A 24,742-nucleotide genomic window follows, 5' to 3' on the forward strand; every position below is an offset into this window, starting at 1 on the left:
GGATCTGTGTACTAAAGAATAATTTCACTTCAAATAAAATCGTACGAGTTGTAAAAGCGAGATTATGAATTCACAAATAAAATTTGATATTTTATATACTGTCTAATTTAAAAATACAAATTTTCTTCATATTATTATATTTCATCCATTCAACTTATAACATAAACTATTAAAATGAACAAAATTCAAAGAACATTACATCATTTTGAGTAAATGCAACATCTTCCTTATCCATGAACAATAGTAATTTTTACAAATACAAAAAGAAAGTTACTAGTAATAAAATATATATCAAAAATTAGCATTTTACTAAAATCCCCCCCAAACCCCAAAAAAGTTGGACCCTCTTTTGATCCTTTCTAATCTTTTAGATATAGCAAAACAGGACCTAAAAAGTCTACAAACTGACACATTTAGTCCAAAAAAGCTGCCATTGTTCTATAGCACAAACAGATAAGGATTAAAACTTATCCATATCTAATGTTTCCCATCTTCTCCGGCGACTTTCTCGTCGCCGTCCTCGGAGGTCACCGGCTGCAGAAGCAAAGCCGTAAACGGCATATGCCGATACGCATTCCCGGAAAATTCCAACGACGGTTGACACAAATCAAGCCGGCAATTCGGCTGTGATTGAGGAGTCATAGAGAAAAATCCACCACCTACTGGAAATCCAGAAACCGGCGTAGCTCGGGTTAACGGAGACAAAACCGACGGTTGTGACTGAGTCAACGGTATGCTTTCCGCCGTCGTAGTTACTTGAGTTGCCGGAATCGTACCTGTTCCCGTAGCAGCTATGATTGCTGGTTCAGCGTTACGGAGGAGCCACTCGATGGTTTCTCCGTCAGTCCGATGACCTAATTCCTTCGTTAACTGAAAAACACGCGCCGCGCATAACGCCGGCATTCTCACGCGCCGTCCTCTTCCATTGACCTTTGTGTGCCTGTCTTTGTTAGATGAAACGGACAATGAATTCTTCTTCTTCGTCGGAACTACTGCAAGGGCAGTTTTGTCATCTGCTTCTGAGCTAACGCTACCATTTCCGGCACCGGAAATACCACCGGAAACAACCAATTCTGAACCCATTTTTAGGGTTTTTTTTTTAATGGAGGGAAAAAGTAGTACTGTGTGCTTTAGGGATGATTTTTGATTTTTGCTAGACCCCACAAAAAGGGAAAAGAGTTTTTATAGGGAAAAAAATGATGTGAGAGTTTTGTATTCTCTTGGGAAGTGTGTTTGGACTGAAAGGGCCCATTAAGCTTACTGGGCCCAACACTGTGTTGTGGGTCCTAATTCAGACAATTTTTTATAAAAAATAATTGTTGAAAAATAGAAAAACTATTTTTTTTTGGGTTTTGCATTTGTATGACTGAGGAGAGGAGAGGAGAGAAAGAATGCATATATTATGGAGATATATATTATTCGGTACTTGCTTTGAAACTTGACTAATTTAAATGAGCGCTAAAAATTTTACTGCAAATTAAATAAGGTTGTCTATAAAAAAAATGTTTCGGTCTCAAGACTTCATCTCAATACTTGTAGCTAAAAATAACGGAATATTTGTCACTCTATTACCGTAAGGGTAATAATATGAATGTATTAGTTATTTACAATTAAGGAAAGACGATTAAATAATGTACTATTTTTACTACGGTTTACTTGTCAAACTTTTTACTAAAAATAAACTTTCTAATATATTTGTCGTTTTAAAAAATAAGAAAGTTTTGATTTTTTTTCCCTTCAACTTTATCTTTACTTTAGTGATTGTGGAGAACGATTAATATGATAAAAAGTAAGAATTAAGTATTAATAAATTGAAATCAAGTAAAAATAAAGATAAATGTAGTTCATTTTTTATGGGGATGGCCTTAGTTAGAATCATAGCAAGTTATGAAAGACACACATTAGCTTAGATGGATAGTTAAGTATTTTCTCTCGTTTATTCGTACATGCTATTAGTCATAATATTATTTTTGTATAATTTTTTTTTTTGAGTTTGGTTATTATCTGTTGCTTTTTTCGTATTTCAATTGCTATTTATAGTATTTTGTCACCACTTCTTTATTTTTGCTATTTCTTTTTCTATACTGCTTTGGATTATTTTTTTTCTTAAGTTAAGAATCTGTCGAAAATAGTCTATCTACCTCCCTAAATCCCATTTTGTGGAATTATATCAGGTATATTGTTGTATTTTTTATGGGCAATGGATAAAGTAAAAGTTTCGCAATATTCACTAGTGAAAGTGGATTAACTATATTCCTGGTTAATTAAGAGAGATTGAACAATTATATTGGTAATGGTTTATTCCTACATCGATAACTTAGGATAATAAATAAATTTATTAATAAGGTTTAATTGTTTAAGGATATGCAGATCGAGATGACCAAATAATAAAATTGTTAATGCTAAATTGCTTGTTAAACACAATTAGAACACCAAATGAAAGTAATGAATGATTAACTATGATGCCCTCGACCTCGTAGAAATTAACAAGGACCGTAGGTCAAATTCTTAGGGAATGAGCCCAATTTTATCGAGACAAATATCATATTTATTGAGTCATATCTGATCTGTTTTTAGGTTTTACGTGTCAATCGTTTGATACGTCTAACTGTCAATTTCAGATTTTGACTCATACAATAACAATGCTACTTTCTTTACCTGGATAAATAAACAACATCCAAATTACCATCATCACAATCACATATTCAACTATTATAAAAGGAAATCAAATTTTCATGTGTTATATAAATTGTTAAATGTTTATAAACCCACACTGAAAAATTAAGATCAATATCACAAAATAAATAAATCTCACCTAATGATAAAAATATATATTGAGTGCATAACTTCTTATTTATTTTCTTACTTTTTGTCTCATTTTAATTTGACATATAATTTATTTAATTTTGAAATCTTGTCAGTTTAAATTAAAAATTTATTTACAACAACAATATTAATATACGTTGTGAAGAAATTAAAGATATAAATAATATACCAAAATATTTTTTAATTTTAAATTTGTCACATAAAAAATTAAAATTAAAAAGTTGCCAAAAATTGAATCGGGCCTATTATGACAATGGCATTTTCCAGGAAAAAAAGTAAAAGATATAGGGATATTATAGTAAACACAAGATAAAAAATCTCATCCTGTTGGGTTTTATCAAATTCTTGAGGCAAAGAACAGAGACACTCAAATTCAAACTTTTGCAAAAAGCCATCACTTCCATTCATCTTCAATCTTCAAATGAATCCTTTTTAATTCAAGAAAACACTCATGTTAGCACTAAAATCCCTCTTAATTCTGAAAAAAGATATCTTTTTTACACCCACATACCAGAAAAATAGTTATATATATGGAGGCTGCTGGAAGAAACCTGCTTTCTTCACCACCAACTTTTTCTCAGAAAACCCAACTCAGGAATTGTTCTTCTTCAGGTAAATTGTTGAATTATTGGATGAATTTTGGCCATATGGAATATAATAGAATAGTGAGGATTGATGATTCATATAGCTGAATTCAACTAGTTTGGATGAGGGGAATTTTTGTTATAAATGCATTGAGTTACCACTGTTTCTTCATTCTTGGTTCTTCTAGCAACAACAACAACAAGCCCAGTGTAGTACCACAAGCATTTTTCTTGGTTCTTTTAGCTTTCCCATTTATTGATATTTGTGGCTTTAGTTTTATAAAGTTGATATCTTTAGTGAAATGTTGAGCTGAAGTTGCTAAATTAGCTATTTAATGTGCTTCCTAGTTACTACATTGGCAGGATATTGATGCTGGATTGTTGAAATGAAACTTGCCCAGATAGAGCAGAATTTGAATCCCACTATTTTTGCCTTGATTCTTCTAGAATTCCCATTTATCAATATTTGTGGCTTTGGTTTTATAAGTTAATGCCTTTGGTGAAATGTGTTGAATATTGGAATAAAACTTGTCCAAATGGAGCAGAAATGAAGAATAGTACAAAAACACTAGGTGATTGTTCCCATCTATCCTAGCCTTGGTCGACAGAGTTACCCTTGATCGACATGGTATCCCGTGGAATTAGTCAAGGTGTGTGAAATCTGGTCCGGACACCATGATTATCAAAAAAAGAAAAAAAGAAATGTGGAATAGATAATGAGGATTAATGTAGCCAAATTCAGCTAGTGTAGATTGACCATGATTGTTGTGGTAAATGTGTTGAATTCCCTCTGTTTTTGGTTTTGGTTATTCTAGCATTCCCATTTATCAACATTTGTAACTTTAGTTTTACATAGTTAATGCGTTTAGTGAAATGTGCTAAATTATTGGAAGGGAACTTGTTCAAATGGAGAAGAAATGCAGAACGGATAATGAGGATTCATGTTGTAACTTTAGTTTTGGGCAGTTAATGCGTTTAGTAAAATGTGGCACAAAGTTTCTGAATTGGCTAGTTAATGTGCTTCCTAGTTACTTCATTGACATGATATTGATGCTTGATTGTTGCCTGCTCAGTTGACAGAAAAGACCACTAATTCTATGTTAGGTGACCCGTGTTGGTTGAAGGAACGGACTATTGTCTCATTATATTGTCTTGAGCAATCCTCACCTCATAGGCTAAGCTTTTGGAGTTGAGTTAGGCCAAAGTCCATTTCTTTTTGCATTGTTTGATTACCTTTCGTTAGAAGTAAAAATGGAGTTGAGAATGAGTTTAGTTATGTGAACTGAAATGATCTCAAATTTGTTTCTGCTTCATTTGCTATCCAGTTCAGATTTTCTATCTTAATTTTTTCACATTTTTTGTAAATTTTTCCTGTTTAGTGATTTTTCCAGACTTCAATTATCTAATGTTGGTTTTGGACATTTTCTTGGAGGATAGAATTTATTACATTTATGATGGTTTCAAACAAATTGAGTTTGTCAAACAATTGGTTGGGAGGTCACCTTGATGGAAAAATTCAAGTTACACAGAGAATTATTGTAAGCAGATAGTAGGTAGTGACTTTTGTCCCATTCTGAATCTACCCTTTAAGGATGCACAGGCATTTTTGAATTTTCTAGAAGGCTTTTCTTGATTAATCGGGTTTCTTTGTGCTCTTCTGATAGCAAAAGAAATCCATTCTCTTACTATATTTCCGTTCTCCCCCTATTTTTTTCCCAGAACGACAAAGAACTCACAACTCATAGGTGCTCCAGCCCATATTTTGTCAAAAGCCAAACATTCTTTTGTGTTATGCCATAATGATCAGATTTTTCTGGTCTTTTACACTATATGGTGAATGTTAACCACCCACAGATTGAAGGCTCAACGTTAAAATGGTTGATAATGGACATATGAATTTTGGTAGTATATATTTAACTGTTCTTCTTTAGGATTGAAAATCCGTGATGTCATAAAAATGATTCTCTTAATAAGATGTCTTTGATTCCATGTAATCACTTCTTCTCGCTACGGAAAAAATACTGAGTTTCTAGTTCAATGGCTTATTGGCATAGTCCCTTACTGGAAGATATCTGTAAAATAGTAGACTAGAATCCTGAATTCAATGCGTAGTAGTAAACTCTCCGCTAACAGGGCTAACTATCTGAGGTATATTTAGGAATGTGAGGTGCAGTTATACTCTATTGCCATTTCAAAAAATAGTACTACGACATTGCTTCCTTAGAGGTGTTTTGTAATCTTTATAAAGTAGGAGCCGTTGACATATCTTATTCTGCTTTTGTGCTTTCGATCATTCATGCAAATAATCCTATTTCTTAAGGATATATGTTTAATATTACATGGTGAAAAACTTGCAGTTCTGATGCTTCATGAGCATGCTGCTCCTGTGCTTTCTTCAGTGCCACATGCTTATTTGGGTCGACATGTTCCTGCATCAGCTATCAGTCCGGAGCAGCAGTTTGAGAATCGGCTGCAATTGCACCTAGTAAAGGAAGAGAAAACATCCCTGGTGAGACTCTTGGAGTTTTTTGACTTAAGATTTAGAAACATTCGTCGTTGTTCCATTGTAGGTGTTACAACATTCTGTCTTCTTCTGATCACTAATTTAAAGTGGCTCTAATTTTTCTTGCTGAAGGCAACAATAGATAGGAGGCTTATGGAAGCTGCATCCTCAGAATTGGAAGAGAATGATGCTGCTGATTCGGAGAAAAATATAAATGCTTTGCAAGTGCAGCTACTTCGTTGGTCTGGTCCATCATATTCGTAAGATGAAGTGGTTTACATTTGATTTTAGTAATCATTATATGGCATTCTTTTTAGTGCAGTCATTTTATTAGTTTGTTTGTGGTTTTACTGGTAGATTCCCCCCGTATTATCTAAAGGAAAAAGGGCCCCTATCTCTGGATAAGGAATCTCTTCACAGTAAGGGAGATAAATTAATGAACTTTGAACCACACAACGTGATTGCTCTTGCCAGAAAGGCTTTGTTGGCATCAAGAAAGGCAGCTTTATTAGCTGAAGACTCCAAATTGCTAGGGACTAACTTTGATGACTCTAATTTTCCAAAGTAAGTTCCTTTGTCCGTCTTGAAAATATCCTTGTTTGTTTTCATACATGCTAGTAGTATTTGTATTTTTTTTGATATTTTTATTATTTTACTATTTCCGCATTTCTCATTCTTAGTTTTCTATTGCTACTTGTTGTCTCTTATGCCTCTATTTTCTTACTATCTAGTTATTGCTTTTGCTTATATCTACATAAATGTTGTGTTTTTGCTTTCTTTGAGTCGAGGGTCTCTCTACCTGACAGGTTAGGGGTAAGGTCTGCGCACACTCCCCAGAGCCCACTTGTGTTTTTGCTTATGTTTTCATTTGCACAGTTATCTTCAATCTTCATAACTTATCTCCTATCTGATTGATTTTCAGCTTCCTATCCACAAATTTGGCTGATGATGAGCTGAAAGAGCAAAGGACAGTAAGGTCAACACGTCTTATAGAGAGGCAGTCTAGGAAAAGGGGAGCTCCAAAGCCAACTCATCAATTTCAGGAGACAAATCGTACAGGCAGGCCAGATGTGCGGAGAAAAGTGAACGAATCTATTGATCTAAATGATCCTCTTCGAATGTTCCTATGGGGTCCCGAAACTAAACAACTTTTAACCGTCAAAGAGGAGTCTGAATTGATCGTCAGGATACAGGTATTTTTGCCCCCCTTGTCTCTGTTCCTGTAGAAATTGATTTTTCATAAAGAAACAATGAGTCGAATCAATATCCGGTCATGTTTCAGATTTCCATGAAATTACAAGAAGTGAAGCATCAGCTTCAGCTTCAGTTCGCTCGTGAACCAACATTAGTTGAGTGGGCTGAAGCTGCAGGGGTTACTTCTCGAGAATTGAAATCGCAACTTCTTTCGGGCAAGAGAAGCCGTGAGAAATTAATTAATGCCAATTTGCGAATGGTGGTTCATATCGCTAAGCAATATCAAGGACGTGGTCTCAGCCTTCAGGATCTATTGCAGGTAAATGAAGATTTATGCACATAAGATACACATTGTTTGTCCACCATTCTGAGATATGCTTGTATAGCTAAGCTATATCAAGGGTGTTGTCTAGCCTTCAGGATCTTGCAGGTTTCTTTGGCCCCATTTTGATTTAGAATCCGGCGTTGGATAAAATGACAGAAGGTTTCTTGAGATGGTATGGTCATGTACTGCGTTGATCACCGGATGCACTAATCCATAGATGTGAAACCATTGCGAGTGTAGGCGTTAAAAGAGGGAGGTAGACCTAAAATCACTTGGAAGCTAAGGAAGTAGTCTCAAAGGACCTACAATTTCTTCGGATTCATGCTCTGACTTAGCAAACGATAGGTCAAAATGGAAGAAAAATGTATATTCAGGAGATACCTATTAGTTGAGAATATGTTTTAATCAGCTTTTATTTAATATCCTATGTTTTTCTAGGACTTCTTTAGCCTTTCAAAAGTTTATACATTAGTTATTGTTGTTGTTATATGAGTGTTAGAATCCCGAAGTGTTTGGTTACACATTTGATTCTACAATTAAGTGTTAGAGATACTTTCTGGCATCAGGAGGAGGAGGAAGGGGTCTGTGCAGATTGCTTAATCACTTTTAACATTAAGAACATGCAATTTTATTATATTTAGGTTTATCAGTTAGTATTTACTTTACCAGCTGATGGACTGGGTTTGTTGCAGGAAGGAAGCATGGGACTGATGAAAAGTGTCGAGAAGTTCAAGCCTCAAGCAGGTTGCCGATTTCCCACCTATGCATACTGGTGGATAAGGCAAGGAGTTAGGAAAGCCATATTTCAACATTCTAGGACAATCCGTTTGCCCGTAATGCCCTCTTTTTTCTTCATCAAAATGGCCTCTTATTGAAGCAAACCATAACTTCTATTTGATGGTTTCTAAGTTCTTTCCACAAACCCCATTTCAATTTGTTTGTCTGATTTTAACTTTGCAGAGAGTTTAAGAAAGTAAAGAAGAATTTAAATCTTGTGATCTTAAACTAAAGATATGTAGAATGTACCAAAATACCTTTTAATCTTGTGGTCTTAAACATGTCGTGTGGAGAGTTGAAATTAAAGAGTTGCTAAACAAGAAAGAAGCATTCTTGTTTTAAACGTACTAAACAGGAAAGTAAGAAAAACAAATTGAAACAGAAAGGAAAATTCTATTTTTTTTCTTTTTGGTTGGTTTCGAGATTCTTTCTACAGTTCATTTGGAACCGTGAAAATGTTTATGATGACCATTATTCCATATCTGGATATCTAAGTAGCTGACCTGCACAAACTGGAATTGCAGGAAAATGTGTATGCGCTTCTGTCTAAAGTAAAAGACGCCAAGAAAGAATGCATTCAACAAGGTAATCATCATCCAACCAAAGAAGACATCGCGTCATGTGCTGGAATGAGTGTAGAAAGGTTGCAGAGTCTGCTTTCAAATGTTAGAACACCTCTTTCAATGCAACAGTCAGTGTGGTCGGATCAAGATACTACTTTCCAGGTGATCTTTTGTTGCGCCACTTCATGCTTTTGAGGAACTTACTAAGTAAATCACAATGATTTCTTCCCCCCTGCAACCCTTTTCTGGACACTCTTCCCTAGAATTTCTTGGCGCTTTTAACTATGTTCTATTGAACATTCTCTCACTTTCCTGGTTGGTAGTATAGGTGGGGGATATTGGGTACCAACTCTCTTACCAGTAGTATTAGCACTAGTTACAGTAATTGCAGTACTGTGGATTTAAATGACAGTTATTATTGTTAAGCTACAGTACACACAGTTTCAGTAAATTTAGTTAGGACTGTTTCAAGAAGTTAGTTAGGACTGTCAAGTGAATTGATTAGTCATAACTGATTCGGTTAGATAGAGTCAAGTGGATCAAGTTGTACTCTAGATAAATAGACATTGTAATACTCATTTTTCATTCAGCATATGAAATATACAATTCTCTTTTCTCTCTTCTTCTCTCTAATTCTTTCTTATTCTAGTCATCTCCATTGATTGTATCCTCGAGTTCTCTGCTGGACAATCTTTCGATCCTCGAATCGTTGGGATTCCTGCAATCGAGGCACAATCACTCTCGTAGTTTCTTGTTCGTCGATTGTTGTTATCATCGTTGTTGCTATTGTTCATTTCATTTTTGTGCTCTCTTTTTTCAAATTGCTTTGAGATGCTTTTACTTGAGCAGAGGGTTTATCGGAAAAAACATCTCTATCCCTACAAGGTAGGGGTAAGGTCTACGTACACTCTACCCTTCCAAGATCCCACTTGTGGGATTATATTGAGTATGTTGTTGTTGTTGTTGTTTAATGGAAAGTTTTCGATCTTGTTTTGACACTTGCTGAATCCAGGAAATTACTGCTGACAATGCAATTGAAGCACCAGAACTGAGTGTGTCAAAGCAACTTATGAGGCGTCACATACGCGGCCTCCTAAATGTCCTTAGTCCAAAGGAGAGGAAAATAATCCGACTTAGATTTGGCATTGGAGATGGCAAACCAAAGTCTCTCTCCGAAATAGGCACTGTTTTTGGACTGTCTAAGGAACGAATTCGACAACTAGAGACCCGAGCACTGTACAAGCTAAAGCAGAACCTTAACATTCACGGGCTCAATGCATATTCCAATATGCTTTTTTAGATCGCAGTCTCTTCAATTTACGTAGCGAGATTCGAGTTGGAGCTGTGGCTGATGGAGCAGATGTTACTTTGAAATCAACAGTACATACAAGTTGCTTACATCCTTTTAAGTATGGGGCAAATGTTTAGCTGTTTTTAGTTTTGCTTTACAAAATACTTGTGAACATGTTATTCCTGTTCTTACCCTTTCTATCTTGTAAAGTATCAAGTTGTAAATCTTTTCTTTCTTCATCCTGACATTTATCCAAATGGAAGTTTTTTCGAAAAGTTGGGTGCACTAAACGAAGTCCCATATTGGAAGTTGATGAGAAACAAAAGCTACATGTAAGTGCAATTGTACTTTTAAATGTTACGAGGCTTTTTGTGGAAAAACGTGTGGACTTGACCATGTATTTGTGAGTTGACATAGCCTAACAATTGGTGTTAGAGTCATCGAGTCAATGATTCAGATAGACGAACATGAAGATAAAATGAGACAAAAATGCATGTCATAAACAATGTGGATATTTTTAATGAATTGTTTCAGATAATTGTTTGGAATATCTTATGGCATTAGCTATTCTACTTTTTATATGAAATCACTAATCTAATCATATTAATATAGAAGTTATTTCGGGATTAACTAATATCTCAAATCATATGTGAAATGAATTTATCCCAAACTTTATTCTACAATTATTATCTTTATCTCAAATACCAAAGCGATCCCAACCGTTAAAAACTTAGACCAATCATTCATCATGAAAAAGGACATCATTTTCTAAAATAAAACTTGTAAAAAAGAGTACTAAGACCTCAAAAGTCGAAACACAATCAATAATGGAATCAGATAGCTGGACATACTTTTGTTTGCTAATTACAATAATAGACATATTTGTACTATACGACCGACTAAGTAAGTCATGATTGAATTTTAATACTCATAAACTAATTTTCTCGAATAAATAAAAACGATATGACTTATGATACTATAAAAAAATTAAAAAAATGCCGATATAATATGAGGTGACCGCCCACCCACCCAGGTACACACTCTTGAAGATAAATATAAACATCATAGAGTCAAAATTCATCAAACAAACAAACAAAAAGAAATGGCAAAAACTATTGAAAAAAAGCTTCCTCTTCATGCCTTAGTAATTCCATGCCCATTTCAAGGTCATATTAATCCAACAATCCATCTTTCCTTAAAACTTGCTTCAAAAGGATTCATCATCACTTTTATCAACACTCAATTCATTCATTCCCAAATAACAAAAGCCCAATTACCAGAGCCCGGACTCAGAAATATCTTCTCCAAAGCCCGTGAATCCGGGCTTGACATACGTTATTTAACTATTTCCGATGGATTTCCGTTGGAATTCGATCGGAATATGAATTCATTGCCCTTTTTAGAAGGTCTTATAAATCGATTTTCGAGTCATGTTGATGAACTAGTTGCGGAATTAGTGAAAGACGATTGTGTTGATCCAATTAATTGTTTGGTTGCTGATACTTTCTTTGTTTGGCCATCGATCATTGCGAAAAAATATGAGATTTTTCATGTTTCCTTCTTTACTGAGCCAGCTTTGGTTTTTGCTTTGTATTATCACATGGATTTACTTGAAGAAAACGGACACTTTGGCTCTCATGGTGAGTTTTTCTTATACTCTTTTCTTCAGTCGAGAGTTTATCCGAAACGGTCACTTTAAAACATGAATCTAGCTTGCTCTGTTTTTCTGATTAGAAAAGAATAACATTTTCTTTGTTTTCGACGAACAGATCCAGAATTTGAAGTTTATGATTTTCAATAATCTCAAATAATGATCCCCTCTGATTCAGTCAGTTCGTTTATCTGAATATATTTTTTTTGATAACCGTTTAATTTTAATTTTTTACTTTGCATTTTTAATATTTTAATTTATCTATTTTTAATTTAAAAATTATAAAATTTATAAATTTTACTTATTTATTTTATTAAACTTCCGTATCAAATTAAAAATAGACGAATTTTTCTTTCTTCCTGATTGCTCTGTATTACTAATCAGAAAAAGATCTGAAGAATCTTTTGAATAATGTGTGGTGTGAATTTATCTATTATATGCGATTATTAAACTGATAATTTTTATCAATTTTTAACAGAAAATCGTAAGGACATAGTTGATTATATTCCTGGAGTTAAATCTATTGCATCAAGTGACTTGCCCTCCTTGTTCCAAAATTCAGTGGTGCACCAATTAATCTACAAGGCATTTCAAGATGTTCGAAAAGCCGATATAATAATAGCCAATACTGTTCAAGAACTCGAACCTGAAACTATCGCATCGATTCAAGAAAAGCATAATTTCTATGCAATTGGTCCAATTGTGTCTGCGAATTTCACTGAACTGACTATTTCGAGTAGCCTATGGTCCGAGTACGATTGCACCCAATGGCTCGATACCAAGCCTCATGGTTCGGTCTTGTACGTCTCGTTTGGGAGTGTGGCTCTTGTTAATAAAGAGGATATTATTGAATTAGCTCATGGACTTATGCTAAGTGAAGTTAATTTCATTTGGGTACTTAGGTATACTGTTTTAGGTCAAGATGAAAATGATATTTTGCCTGTTGGATATGAAGAAAAGGTGAAGGATCGAGGGTTGATCGTGCCATGGTGCAATCAAATGAGGGTGATTTCACATTCAGCAATCGGAGGTTTCTTGAGTCACTGTGGGTGGAATTCTGTAGTGGAAAGTATTTGGTGTGGGGTGCCGTTAATTTGTTCTCCACTAGTGACTGATCAACTCGCCAATCGAAAATTAGTGGTTTATAATTGGAAAGTCGGAATTAATCTTCGTGACGGAGAATCGATCACGAGAGAAGAAGTACGCGATAAGATTAAATATTTGGTGAACAAAGAGACTTCAAGTAATTTAAGGAAGAATGTTGCACAAGTGAAAGAGACATTTCATAACACATTAGCTATGAATGGATCATCAAATGTTAATTTTAATAAGCTTGTCGAAGAATTGAAGATGAAGATTAGTTTAGCTTGAGAGGGATCTAGTTCTAAAGCACTCTATTCAAGTGAATTCAATAGTTTTTATTTAATTTGTATTTGTATTAAGAAATTTATTAATTATATATTAATGTTGAATTATGAACTTAATTATGATTATTATTGTTATATATTAATTTGACTTTATTGTAAAAATTTGCAAACTTTAAATTTTGAATTCATCTCAGACCGTTCATCGGAAACTAAGGAACTAATAATTGACATCTTAAGCTTTTTTGTTCCTGAGTTGGGCTGGGCTATTTCCTAAGGGATGATTTACATGGGAGGCCTGGTGCACTAGTTATTTTTTCTCATTTTTAAAAAGGAGAATTTATCAAAATAACAAATATTTAGCGTTAAATAGGATTCTTTAGCTACACTTTTAATATTTATAATAAACAACTATATTTTAGTTTGCTGTGGAACTATTTTCTGCATTCTTTCACATGTTTCACTTAAAAGAATACAAATTAAAAATAACCGGTTAGAGAAAATTAAGGGAGAAAATCTTTTAAATTAGGTAAACAAGCTGAAATTTCTCATTACTTTCGTTTCAGAGAGTAGGAGTCTCAAAATAGGCGATTCTCTTCCTTCTTCCTTGATTTCAATTCTCCACTGATAATTGTCCTTGAATTCAATTCACCATTGATAATCCTCCTCCTTTCACGAATTCAATTGAACAGTTGATCAAATCATCATTGTTTTTGCTTTGAGTTGTATAAATCGCCGATATGAAAATTTTAAGAAGATCGTACCATCGAAATTGTGGCTCTGTATTCCATAAATCGCAAGAAAATTGTGCTCATTCTCGCGATATATAATTATTTCGTATTCGATTCGCGGGTTATGGAGTGAATGATGTTTATTGTTGGTTGCAGCGGCGGGTCATTCATCACCATGTTCTTTTCCTTTTGGGGTGGTTGCTGATGTCATTAAGAGGAATTTCCGATTAATGAAGACAGTGGAGATCTCGTTTTCACAAGGAAGAAATCTTAAGTTTAATTTTTGGAGAAAATAACTTTTCATCTTTAAAAAAAATACAATTGAAAATACAATTTACAATTGATGATGTGATCCGCATTGTAAATTGAATGAATATGAATTTGTATGTTGAATGATTGAAATACACATTTATTTTGAATACAATTTAGATGATCTGATCAAAATTGTATATTGAATATAATAAATTTTGGAATAAAAAATCAGTTTAGAATACAATTTGTTTGGACTACAATTAAGATGATCTGATCCAAATTATCTATTTAAAATACAATTTTATTTAGAATACATTTTGTTTGAAGTACAATTCGAATGATCTGATCCAAAATTGTATATTGAATATAATAAATTTTGGAATACAAAATCAGGTTATAATACAATTTATTTGGAATACAATTTAGATGATCTAATCCAAATTGTATATTTAGAATACAATTTATTTGGAATCCAATTTAGACGATTTGATCCAAATTATTTTTTTTTAGCGTTCTTCTTTACAGGTTGTTTTTGATTATCTAGAAGATTCTCGCGCGAATATCACTGTTACTTCTAATAAACACGACGAGGACGAGGACATTGACTTCATTGTAACAATAATATTAATAATGAAGAAAATCAAAATATGTTTTATGTAAAAGAATTGATACGAGTATATTATATATAGATATGTTATAGGAAGGAACAAAGAAAGGAGAGAGAAAGAGGGATATTGGTTCTGATTTGGCCAGTGAATAATAAATGCTCTCCGATTTCCGAAAGGAAAAGAAATAGTTTGGGATTTTTTTGTTTTATTTTTGGCTGAGAAAGTGGGCTTAAGTGGAGTAAAATTAGGATGTATTTTAGGATATCTTTAATTTGTTATACACATAAAATATTATTTTTTTTCATAATATTTTTAAATTATAATTTTTTTCAATAAATAAATTGCTAATTTTGACTAGTTTCGTAATTTTTCCTTTTAAAAATTTTACTTTTTTTTTAAAAAAAAAAATCGAAAATTTTGGTCAACTGAACATTAAAAGGTTGAAAAATATTTTGTAAAAAAAATTTCCATCCATACTGAACACACTCCTAGAATCAGTATATTTTGAATGAGTATATAATCTTGTTATATGATATATATTTTTTATCAAAATATTGCATATATATTAGTTGAGATTAATCGTTATGAATTCAGTTGAATCAACAGAATTGGTTCTAAATCCACCTCAATAATCCTTTTATTCATGGAATATGCCCAATGAAGATGATCATATATAAGAGAATATTCTGCCACAGACGGCAAAGGCAGCTGGTTCCATGATGTCTTGAAACTTAAAAAGTACTATTTCCTACCTTTCAATTTACGTGATATATTTTTTATTTTAAATTATTTTAAAAAGAATGTTATATTTGTTTAATTATAACTAACTTAATCTTAAAACTTTCTTATTTTCATAAATAAAATACTTATAGTCACGAAAGTGTGTATACACTCTTTTCCCGAGTGAGACTTCTTATACCTAAACGCAAGAGGCCTCGCGAATAGTCAGGATATGCAAAAAGCGCGCTAATCAAATCCTATAGTTCTAGGTAACCAACTTTATTCAACCTCCCTATGAGCTCATAGTTGCTAAGAGGGAGAAAAGCTTATTCCATCATTTTCAGGGGAAACCGAACTCAAGTGAAGTTAAGCCGAGTCTGCTTCGTATTTTTGCTACCGGGCATTCAATGCGAGTCACTCCTAAAACTACTTGGTATGGACTGCAAAATCGATTCCTCTTGACTTGATTAAAAAATCCTCTCAGAAGCCTGACAGACGAGAGGTTATTGACGAAGAGGTCAAAGGTTGCACTTGCAATAATCTGAAGGTTGTGCAAGACCCCTTTAACCTCGCATGCGTGTTAGCTTGCTTGTACTATCATTCACCTACCTAACCTGATTTCTTGCTAGCTTCTTTATGGCAAAAGCTATCCTAACCTAATTAGCGCTACATCTTGCTAACATTGTCTGAATTATCTTGCAAGCACCTCTATTCTATCTCTATCTTTCGACATCTCATCTCTATTATTGAGATAATAATGAGCAGGTGAAGATTACAAATTTAAAATTTTTTTCTTCTATTTTTAAATGTGCCTAGTCAAATAGTGACATATAATTAGGACGGAAAGGATATTAGCTATGGTCAGTGAACAAGAAGGATGGGTGGTCTTAAAATTTGCAAGTTGGAAACATAGATTATTTTTTTTAAAGAAAAATAACCCATACTCCTTCTATCATTGTCACACAGTCCAAGTCTCAACATTCTGATACCCTGATGAAGCCCATGGGGAAAGGTTAAGAAAAAAGATTTTCATCCTTCAACTTGTTAGTATTTCAACTTTTTGATATTGCTTAATACTCTTTTTCTCCTAAATTATTAATTATTATGATTTGTAGTACTTTTTTATATAGTTTTTGAGTATATAAATTTTATTCCCTTTCAAAAATAATAAGGTCAAGCAATAAAGTTAATAGCGAAAAGTTGTACTATTAACAATTTAATTGACATAAGAATTATGATAGAGGGGTAAATATTTTTTCATTTCAGCAAAAGATTTTTGGGTTGTTTTGGGTACGAAATTATTTTTATTAGGAGCGTTATTTGCAATTTGAGTTTTTTTTCTAAAATTAAAATTTAATCAGAATTCAATATAAATATAATGCGACAAAAAAAAAGGAAGAAAAATTCATAAACCGACCTCATCGTCTTCACTTCACAGGATCTAAGAAATCACCCCAAAGAAGACTTTGACATTGAGTGGGAACTAAACTTCAGTCAAACTTATACATATCCACTAGTTTAGGGTCTAATTACGTGTCTTTCTATGAGTTTTTGAAATTACCATTCGTGCCAGATTTTGGTCCCACGAGATACATGGGTCAAAATTAGGTGTAATTTATACTAAATACACTACATCCAAGTGGATTCACATTTATTTGAGAAACATGAACGCTCTCGCTCGCCTCTCTCCCTCCCTCTCTCGCTCGTCTATCTCTATTTGTATTTTAGAATGTATCTGTTATCTCAGATATACGTATCTAGTGTGATTCACATGTATTTGAGATATTCCTCGCCTCTCTACTTATGTATTTGTATTTCAGAGTGTATCTGATAACAAAAATACATGTATCTAGGTGTATCTGATATGAAATTATTAATTGGTAAACTAATATATAATTATTTCAAACTATAGAAAGAATTTAATAAATATGGTAGAAATGTTTGTTGTACTTGTTCTGATTTATTATTTCAATCCCTGTATTTTACGGAATTTCATTCCGATACTTTTACTTGATCAAAACAAGACTATTGTAAATGTCATAATCCCGTCAATGATCAGAAGGGTTTATGAATCTTATTTTGATAAAGTAAAAATATATGGATAAAACTCGAAAGCATACACAAATCGAAATGATAAATCAAAATAAGTATAAGAGTCTCGTAGACATTCCGCCCAATTATTTTGTAGAGTTCTCTATTTTCCTACTATCATAAAGTAAAACATATGTCTCCATTTCACCAAACCTCATATGGTACACTTCCTCTGAGTCACCAATTTCTTCTTTTCTTAGGTCACTTCAAAAATTTAATTTGATAACTTTTTCATTAACGTTTTACGTATGCATATTTTGAGATGCCAATTCTAAACCATGCAATAAATTTATTAACACAGACTGAATCCAAAGTGCAGCAACCTTTAATTTTCTTGTAGAATTTCAAAAAGGGTATCAAAAATTTTAAAATGCTAACATGGGAAACCTATAATCTATTTGTATATGTTTTCCATTAATGCTTTATATATGGTCATTATGTGCTATGTTAGAAGATTAAGCTTCATATTAAATAGATGAATAATGTCCAAAGGAAAATGGAGATTGATTTTAACTCAAACTCTTATGAGGTGTGAGAATTCTTTGAAGTTATACATATAATTATTATGTCGAGTGAATGGTGAAAAACACATTTGAAGTATCACGTTATTGCAAGTTAAGTATATGAACTATTAGGTGTACGAGTTTACTATATGAACTATCATCAAATATTTATTAAAACAAACTCGACACTAACTAAACAAAGTGTTTGTATACAATCGCTTCCAAGCCCATGACAACATAAGTTTTAGCGATACATTCTTATCACACAAACACCGAATGCAAACCTCTATGTCATATATTATGCTTAGCGGCGGACCTACACTAGTGCAAGTGGGTTCAACTGAACCCACTTTAGCATTGTGTAGAAAGCGTGGATCAGTGGTTTATGGGTTTAAATTCACCCAACTTATCCAAGTTCGAACCTCAAAGTAGATGACTATAATTTTGAGTTCTTCTTAGATTTTATAATTTATGGGTTCATGTACTTTTTCTTTTTAAATTAACTAATAGACGTAGACCATTATAGTTCTAAACTCTGTCCATGGGGAATTAATAATAGTAGTATTTTTTAATTTATTAGTTCAAATTTCCTTTTAAGTTTCATATTTGAGAATTATTTTAAATTGTTAATAATTTACGCTATATATTTATAGTTTTGAGATAGTAATTAGTTTAAATTTTTTAATATACAAAGTTGTGTATTATGTTTCCTTTTTATTTACTATACACGAAAGATAGGTGAGTGTATTTTTATTTATTTACTCCATTTGTTTCAAATTAAGTGGCATTGTATGACTTGACACGTAGTTTAATATATTGAAGATTTTTTTGTGAATTTTGTGGTCTAAAATTAAAGATATATCATATGTACCAATTAATCTTATGGTTTTGAACATGAGACGAGGAAAATTGAAATTTAAAAGTTGCTAAAAAGAAAAAGGACATTCTTTTTAAAATAGACTAAAAAGAAAGTAGGTCAAACAAGTTAAAACATAGAGATTATTATTTTACTAAATTATTTTTTAATTTATATATGATTTATCGAAATTGCTACAGTTTAATTGTTATATCTAAGAGTAATAAGTAACATGCTAAATTGAAAATATGTGGAAAATTTTCTTACTAGATAAAAACTTAATAGAGTATACGTTATGTTAGAAATATCACCTCAAAATAACTTTTTAGGGATATAATGAGAATAAAAAGAAGAAAAAATGATCATTATTATTATTATCAATTATCGTCGTGGTTCTTTGTAACTTGAACCCACTTGAACAAAAGTCTAGCTCCGCATTGATCATGCTCCAATATGACGTATAACATCATCATCAATCCTTTCATTTTCTTAAATTATTGACCCAAGATACTCAAAACTTCCTCTTTTAAAAATGGCTTGAGTATTAATCTTCACCGCTACATCTTTCACATGAGTTGTGCACTAAGCTTACACCCTACGTACTCTATCTTAGTCTTGCTCAACCTAACCCTTTTAGGCTCCACAATCTATCATCATCCGCGATACAATTTTCTTTTATATTGATACAATATTAAATAAATTTAGTATTTTAAATTCAAACTTCTTAATTTTAAATAAAATAATTAAAGTGAATGACAATAGAAAAAAGAAGAAGATACCATCACATGTAAAATATGAGGAAAATCAAATACTAATTCTTATTGATGAAAAGTTAAAAGGAGACATTTGAGTAGTCAATATCTATTGACACCTTTTTCCTTTTATATATATTGAGTATAAACTATAGTCCATTTAGCCCTTACCTATACGAAAACAAAATAAATTGACCAACATAGATTGTAGTGTAGTAGTATGACTGCTTCATCATCAATCAGATGTCCTAACTTCAAGCCCTCAGAATGGAAAAAATTTTGTGGAGAGCGTCACCCTCAAATGAATCCTGCAATGCGCAATTTAAATTTAGTCAGGGCTCCACGACTTCGGACCGGTAAACCCACCCACCCCACCCCACCCCCCCAAAAAAAAAAAACTAAACAAATTGAGCTAGTTTAGTTACTCATATTAGAATTTTACAAAAATTAATTCCCTTTCCTTGAAATTTCCCATTTCCCCCTCCTTTAATTCATTTCCCTTCCTTTTCCCTTCAATTATGGAGCACAAATAAATGCATAAGAACCCCAAATTCTTCGCAAATTCATCAATGATCTTCTCCAAATAGCTCTTCTTCCTTACACAAAAAATCCAAAAAAAATAAAAATAAAATTCGAAAAAAAAAACAATTTCATCATCTTCATCAACAATGGCGAATCATCACCAAAAACCTCATGCTATTATGATTCCATATCCATACCAAGGTCACATTACCCCTTTTGTGTATTTAGCTATAAAATTAGCTTCACATGGTTTCACAATCACATTTGTAAACACTCATTACATCCATTCTAAGATTTCAAATTCTCAATCTAGAGAAAATTCTCAAATTAAGAACAAAGATGATCTATTTGCTAGAGCTCGTGAATCTGGGCTTGATATTCGTTATGCTACGGTGAATGATGGGTTTCCTTTAGGGTTTGATAGGTCATTGAATCATGATCAATTTGTTGAAGGTTTATTGCACGTTTTTTCAGCGCATTTTGATGAATTAGTTGGGGATTTGGTGAAATCGGATCCGCCGGTGAATTGTTTGATCGCTGATACGTTTTATGTATGGCCGGCGATGATTGCAGAGAAGTATAATTTGGTTTATGTTTCGTTTTGGACGGAACCTGCTCTGGTTTTCAATCTGTATTATCATATGGAATTGCTCAAGAAAAATGGACATTTTGCTTCTCAAGGTTCGTGCCCCTTTTCCTTCCAACTTTTTTCTGTGTAGGTCACAAGTTCGAGCTAAAAAAATAATTATTCATGTTTGTATTAGGCTAGATTATTTACTTCATATCACTTCCTTTTGGCCTTTTCTTGACCTATGTGAATGCGAAACACTTTGTTCATTAGAAAAGTTGATAACTATTTTTTTATCTCAAATTTTGTCACACACTCTTTTTAGTATATTTCAAATACACATATAGTAATACAAATTGAGACGAAGGAAATACTGTTTCAGACTATTTAGAAAAAGATTGTCATTTGATATGGATTCGTAAGAATTATAATATAAATGTATGTATAAGTATATTTGTAAAAATATAATATGTATATATATACAACATGCGACCGACGCCCTGCAGAATAAATTTCAATCAGAAAGTGAAGTCTCAAAACCAACCAATAGTCTTTCTTTAATAAATAATATATAATTATGTTGTTCGATCAGTATATATCTCGACTAATTCTATATGATATACTTAACTCCTTACCTACACATATTGGAAACTCTGCTGTTCACATGGTTGGACATATAGCAAAAGTTATTTAGTTTTTTTTTTTTCCCTTGTTGAAATTCAAATCTGTAAGTCTGTAATCTTATAGTTCTCAATTCACTTTATTAATTATTAATGACACAATCAATAGAGGCGGAGCCAAGTTGGGACGAGAAATTTTCGTATTTTAAACCTTTTTAATGAAAAATTCTAGCTCCAGAAAACACTTGTAAATTGGATTGTGACCATGTACCAACATAACTGATGTAAAATGCTGGGTAGGCTAGTGGGTCTCCTCCTTTCTTTTTGTTTTTGTCCTGTTTTAGGTGGGATCCCAAGAAAGTTTGGTGCTGATAATGGTGGTTAATTGTAATAGTACCAATTTACTACTAGGACTTGATTTTCAAAACAAACAATTTGTTTTCTAAAAATAGTTTGTCTATAAACTTATTGTTTTGTTTTCAGAAACTTTAATGGTTGTTAGTTGAGATAATACCAACAAAAAAGATGTTTTGTATGTAAGAGTCTTTCACATTATCAGAGAGAAATTAGTCAAATTGGTCAAGTGGTGTCTTTAATTTGATCTTTTGTCAGATATTGCATGTGGACATTATAATAAAATAGGTGTTCACACTTGGAGATATCTTGAATTAAAAATAAGGAATTTTTACACTGGACAACAGCTCTACAAACCCATGATAAAAAATAATCATAATCATCATCTTTTTATTTGGGATCGTGACTTTTGAGTAGAGGGCTTTCGGAAACAGCTTCTCTATCTCCATGAGGTAGTGTTAAAGTTTGCGTATATCCTACTCTCTCCAAACCCACTTGTGGGATTTCACTGGATACGTTGTTGTTGTTGTATCGTCTTTTTATAAGTTTTAACCTGTATACAGTATGTAACTAATGTATAGTTGTCGTATAATATGTGTTTACATTGATTAAGTTAAAATGTTAGTAGATAGTTGTGTGTTTTCTAGCTTCTACTTTCATATCAGTGGTAGTAGTAGTTACTCTCGTAGGCTCTTACGTGGTGGAATTATACTAAGTATGTTATCATACTTTATCACGCTTTTCTTATTTTTTTACTATGACTTCTTTACTTGCTATTTCTTTTTTCAAAATGCTTTTTCTTGAGCCGAGGGTCGTAAAAAAAAAAAAAAAACCTAGCCTGTGCATAATTGGTAGACTAAAGATATTCATTTTAGTATTTGAATAGCTGCCTTCTTTGACCTCCTAACATGGCCTTGACCCCAACTTGGTTGTTCACATTTGTCTATAGAGTTGGAGCACAAATTTTTTAATTGAAAACTTTAAAAAGGTAGCTAATCATTCTTATATTGAGAATCCAGCATTGATTCCTTTACTAACTAATTATTGGTCCTGAGTGGTATTGGTGAGTCTAGTTGAAATTATTTTATGTTAATGAGGTGACTTTTCAGCTTATGAGTGCTCTTTGTCTCAATATGTGCTACAAATACCTAAATGACCCATTATATGTAAAAAATTGTTGTGGGGTCTTAACATTATGATAATGACTAATGAATCCTGTGATATTTCATATTTGTTGCTCTAGTCTTCCACCCGCCAACGATAAGATGAGAGTTGTCCCCGTTTAGTGGTTCTCATGCCATCACAATGACTTGAATTTGATGTTTCTGATCAGTTCGTTCTGCGTTAGCAAAACATAAGAATGAATGATAGACATGGCAATACTTTAGAAGACGAATTAAAAGTAAAAGAAGTTATCTACTAACTGATTCGTGTTGTTTCACTATTACTCTCTTCTTTTTATTTTTTATAATTTGATTAAATTATATTCTTATTTTTTCAGATAATCGAAAGGACACTATAGACTACATACCAGGAGTTAAAGCTATTGAACCAAGAGACTTGATGTCTTATCTCCAAGCAACTGATATTTGGACTGTAGTCCATAGGGTAATCTACAAGGCCTTTACAGATATTAAAAAGGCTGATATCATCATTTGTAACACAGTCCAAGAACTTGAATTTGATACTCTTTCAGCCCTAAACAAAAACCAGCCCACATATGCTATTGGTCCCATTTTCCCATCTAGTAATCTCACTAAGGCCCCATTCAGTATTAGCTTATGGTCTGAGTCTGACTGCTCTCAATGGCTCAACAACAAGCCCAATTCTTCAGTCTTGTATGTCTCATTTGGCAGCTATGCTCACACTAGTAAAGAAGACCTATTGGAGATAGCCCATGGGCTTCAACTTAGTGGGGTGAACTTCATTTGGGTCCTAAGGCCTGATATTGTTAGCTCGGATGAGACGGATTTCCTGCCTGTTGGGTTTGAGGAAAGTATAAAAGATCGAGGGCTGATCGTGCCATGGTGTAGACAGATTGAAGTGATCTCACACCCTGCGACAGGTGGATTCCTGACTCATTGTGGATGGAACTCGACTTTGGAAAGCATATGGTGTGGTATACCGTTGATTTGTTTTCCCTTGCTGACTGATCAATTCACTAACCGAAAACTAGTTGTAAATGATTGGAAGATTGGAATTAACCTGTGTGACAAAGAATGCGTTACACACCAGGAAGTAGCCGAAAAGGTTAGCCATTTTATGTGTGGGAATAGTACTCAAGAGCTGAGAAAGGCAGTGAAGGAAGTGAGGAAGACATTAGAGAATGCATTAGGACAAGGTGGATCATCCGAGAAGAATTTTCATCAATTCATGGAAGACATAAAGGTCAATGCAAGGAAACGGACCGGGCTTTCGAATGGGCATGCTAGTCCATTACACCAAAATGGTAATGGGCTGATCCATTGAACCTTTGAAATCTAGTGTTAATTGTAAGCCTATGGGCTTAAAGGCAGCCTAAGTTGTAGGAATAGCACTATTAGCTACTTTTCGACCCCGTTCTTTAAAAAGTAGTCATTGTTATGGAGTTTGAAATTCGATAAGTGAAACTCTATCGTGAAGTTTTCCTTGTGCATTATGGAACTCTAGGCTATCGACTATTTTTCAATTACAGAGATTGAAAAGTGGCTATTTTTTAATTTTAACTGGTCTCTATGTTAGGTGTAGGAGTTAGGACCATTGCATTTGTGGGTTATGGTTCTCTCTAGTTCTTTTTTGGCAATGTTGTTGTTTCTATCTTTGAATTTAATTTTTGCTTAGATAAATTCAAGCCCTTGAATGTAAAAATTGTTTGTTCAATAAATATTTTAGTTTAGTTTGTTTCGAATTTTTGAGATGATATGAAGAAAGGTTCTTATACTTCTATATTTTGAAAAGGGAAAATTACGCGAGCATGCAAATATATACTAGTAATTAATTAACATAGTTATAGTTTAATTAATTTACAATTCGCCACTAACATTTAGTGTTAATTATAATTCGAGTTTGTATAGTTCGCACGTTTCTATAATTCGAAATTTGTATAGT

The 24,742-nt window shown here is 33.0% G+C and overlaps 4 protein-coding genes across 4 annotated transcripts; 3 read left to right on the top strand and 1 right to left on the bottom strand.

Moving 5' to 3' along the window:
- Positions 1–184: 184 nt before the first annotated feature.
- LOC129881386 (transcription factor TCP11) lies at positions 185–1,328 on the bottom strand. The gene has a single exon (XM_055955595.1). The coding sequence runs from the start codon at positions 1,081–1,083 to the stop codon at positions 478–480; it is 606 nt and encodes a 201-aa protein (XP_055811570.1). The 5' UTR covers positions 1,084–1,328; the 3' UTR covers positions 185–477.
- A 1,830-nt stretch (positions 1,329–3,158) lies between these two features.
- LOC129882016 (RNA polymerase sigma factor sigF, chloroplastic) lies at positions 3,159–10,308 on the top strand. Its single transcript, XM_055956129.1, has 9 exons — positions 3,159–3,438; positions 5,768–5,919; positions 6,046–6,173; positions 6,271–6,477; positions 6,836–7,106; positions 7,196–7,426; positions 8,125–8,265; positions 8,734–8,934; positions 9,785–10,308. The coding sequence occupies exons 1-9, from the start codon at positions 3,357–3,359 to the stop codon at positions 10,070–10,072; spliced, it is 1,701 nt and encodes a 566-aa protein (XP_055812104.1). The 5' UTR covers positions 3,159–3,356; the 3' UTR covers positions 10,073–10,308.
- Positions 10,309–11,117: 809 nt separating this feature from the next.
- LOC129882017 (UDP-glycosyltransferase 86A1-like) lies at positions 11,118–13,198 on the top strand. Its single transcript, XM_055956130.1, has 2 exons — positions 11,118–11,703; positions 12,193–13,198. The coding sequence occupies exons 1-2, from the start codon at positions 11,166–11,168 to the stop codon at positions 13,083–13,085; spliced, it is 1,431 nt and encodes a 476-aa protein (XP_055812105.1). The 5' UTR covers positions 11,118–11,165; the 3' UTR covers positions 13,086–13,198.
- Positions 13,199–20,090: 6,892 nt separating this feature from the next.
- On the top strand, positions 20,091–24,542 carry LOC129882019 (UDP-glycosyltransferase 86A1-like). Its single transcript, XM_055956131.1, has 2 exons — positions 20,091–20,794; positions 23,157–24,542. The coding sequence occupies exons 1-2, from the start codon at positions 20,260–20,262 to the stop codon at positions 24,122–24,124; spliced, it is 1,503 nt and encodes a 500-aa protein (XP_055812106.1). The 5' UTR covers positions 20,091–20,259; the 3' UTR covers positions 24,125–24,542.
- Positions 24,543–24,742: the final 200 nt, after the last annotated feature.

This window comes from Solanum dulcamara, chromosome 3, assembly GCF_947179165.1.
Source record: "Solanum dulcamara chromosome 3, daSolDulc1.2, whole genome shotgun sequence".
Classification (NCBI taxonomy): Eukaryota; Viridiplantae; Streptophyta; class Magnoliopsida; order Solanales; family Solanaceae; genus Solanum; species Solanum dulcamara.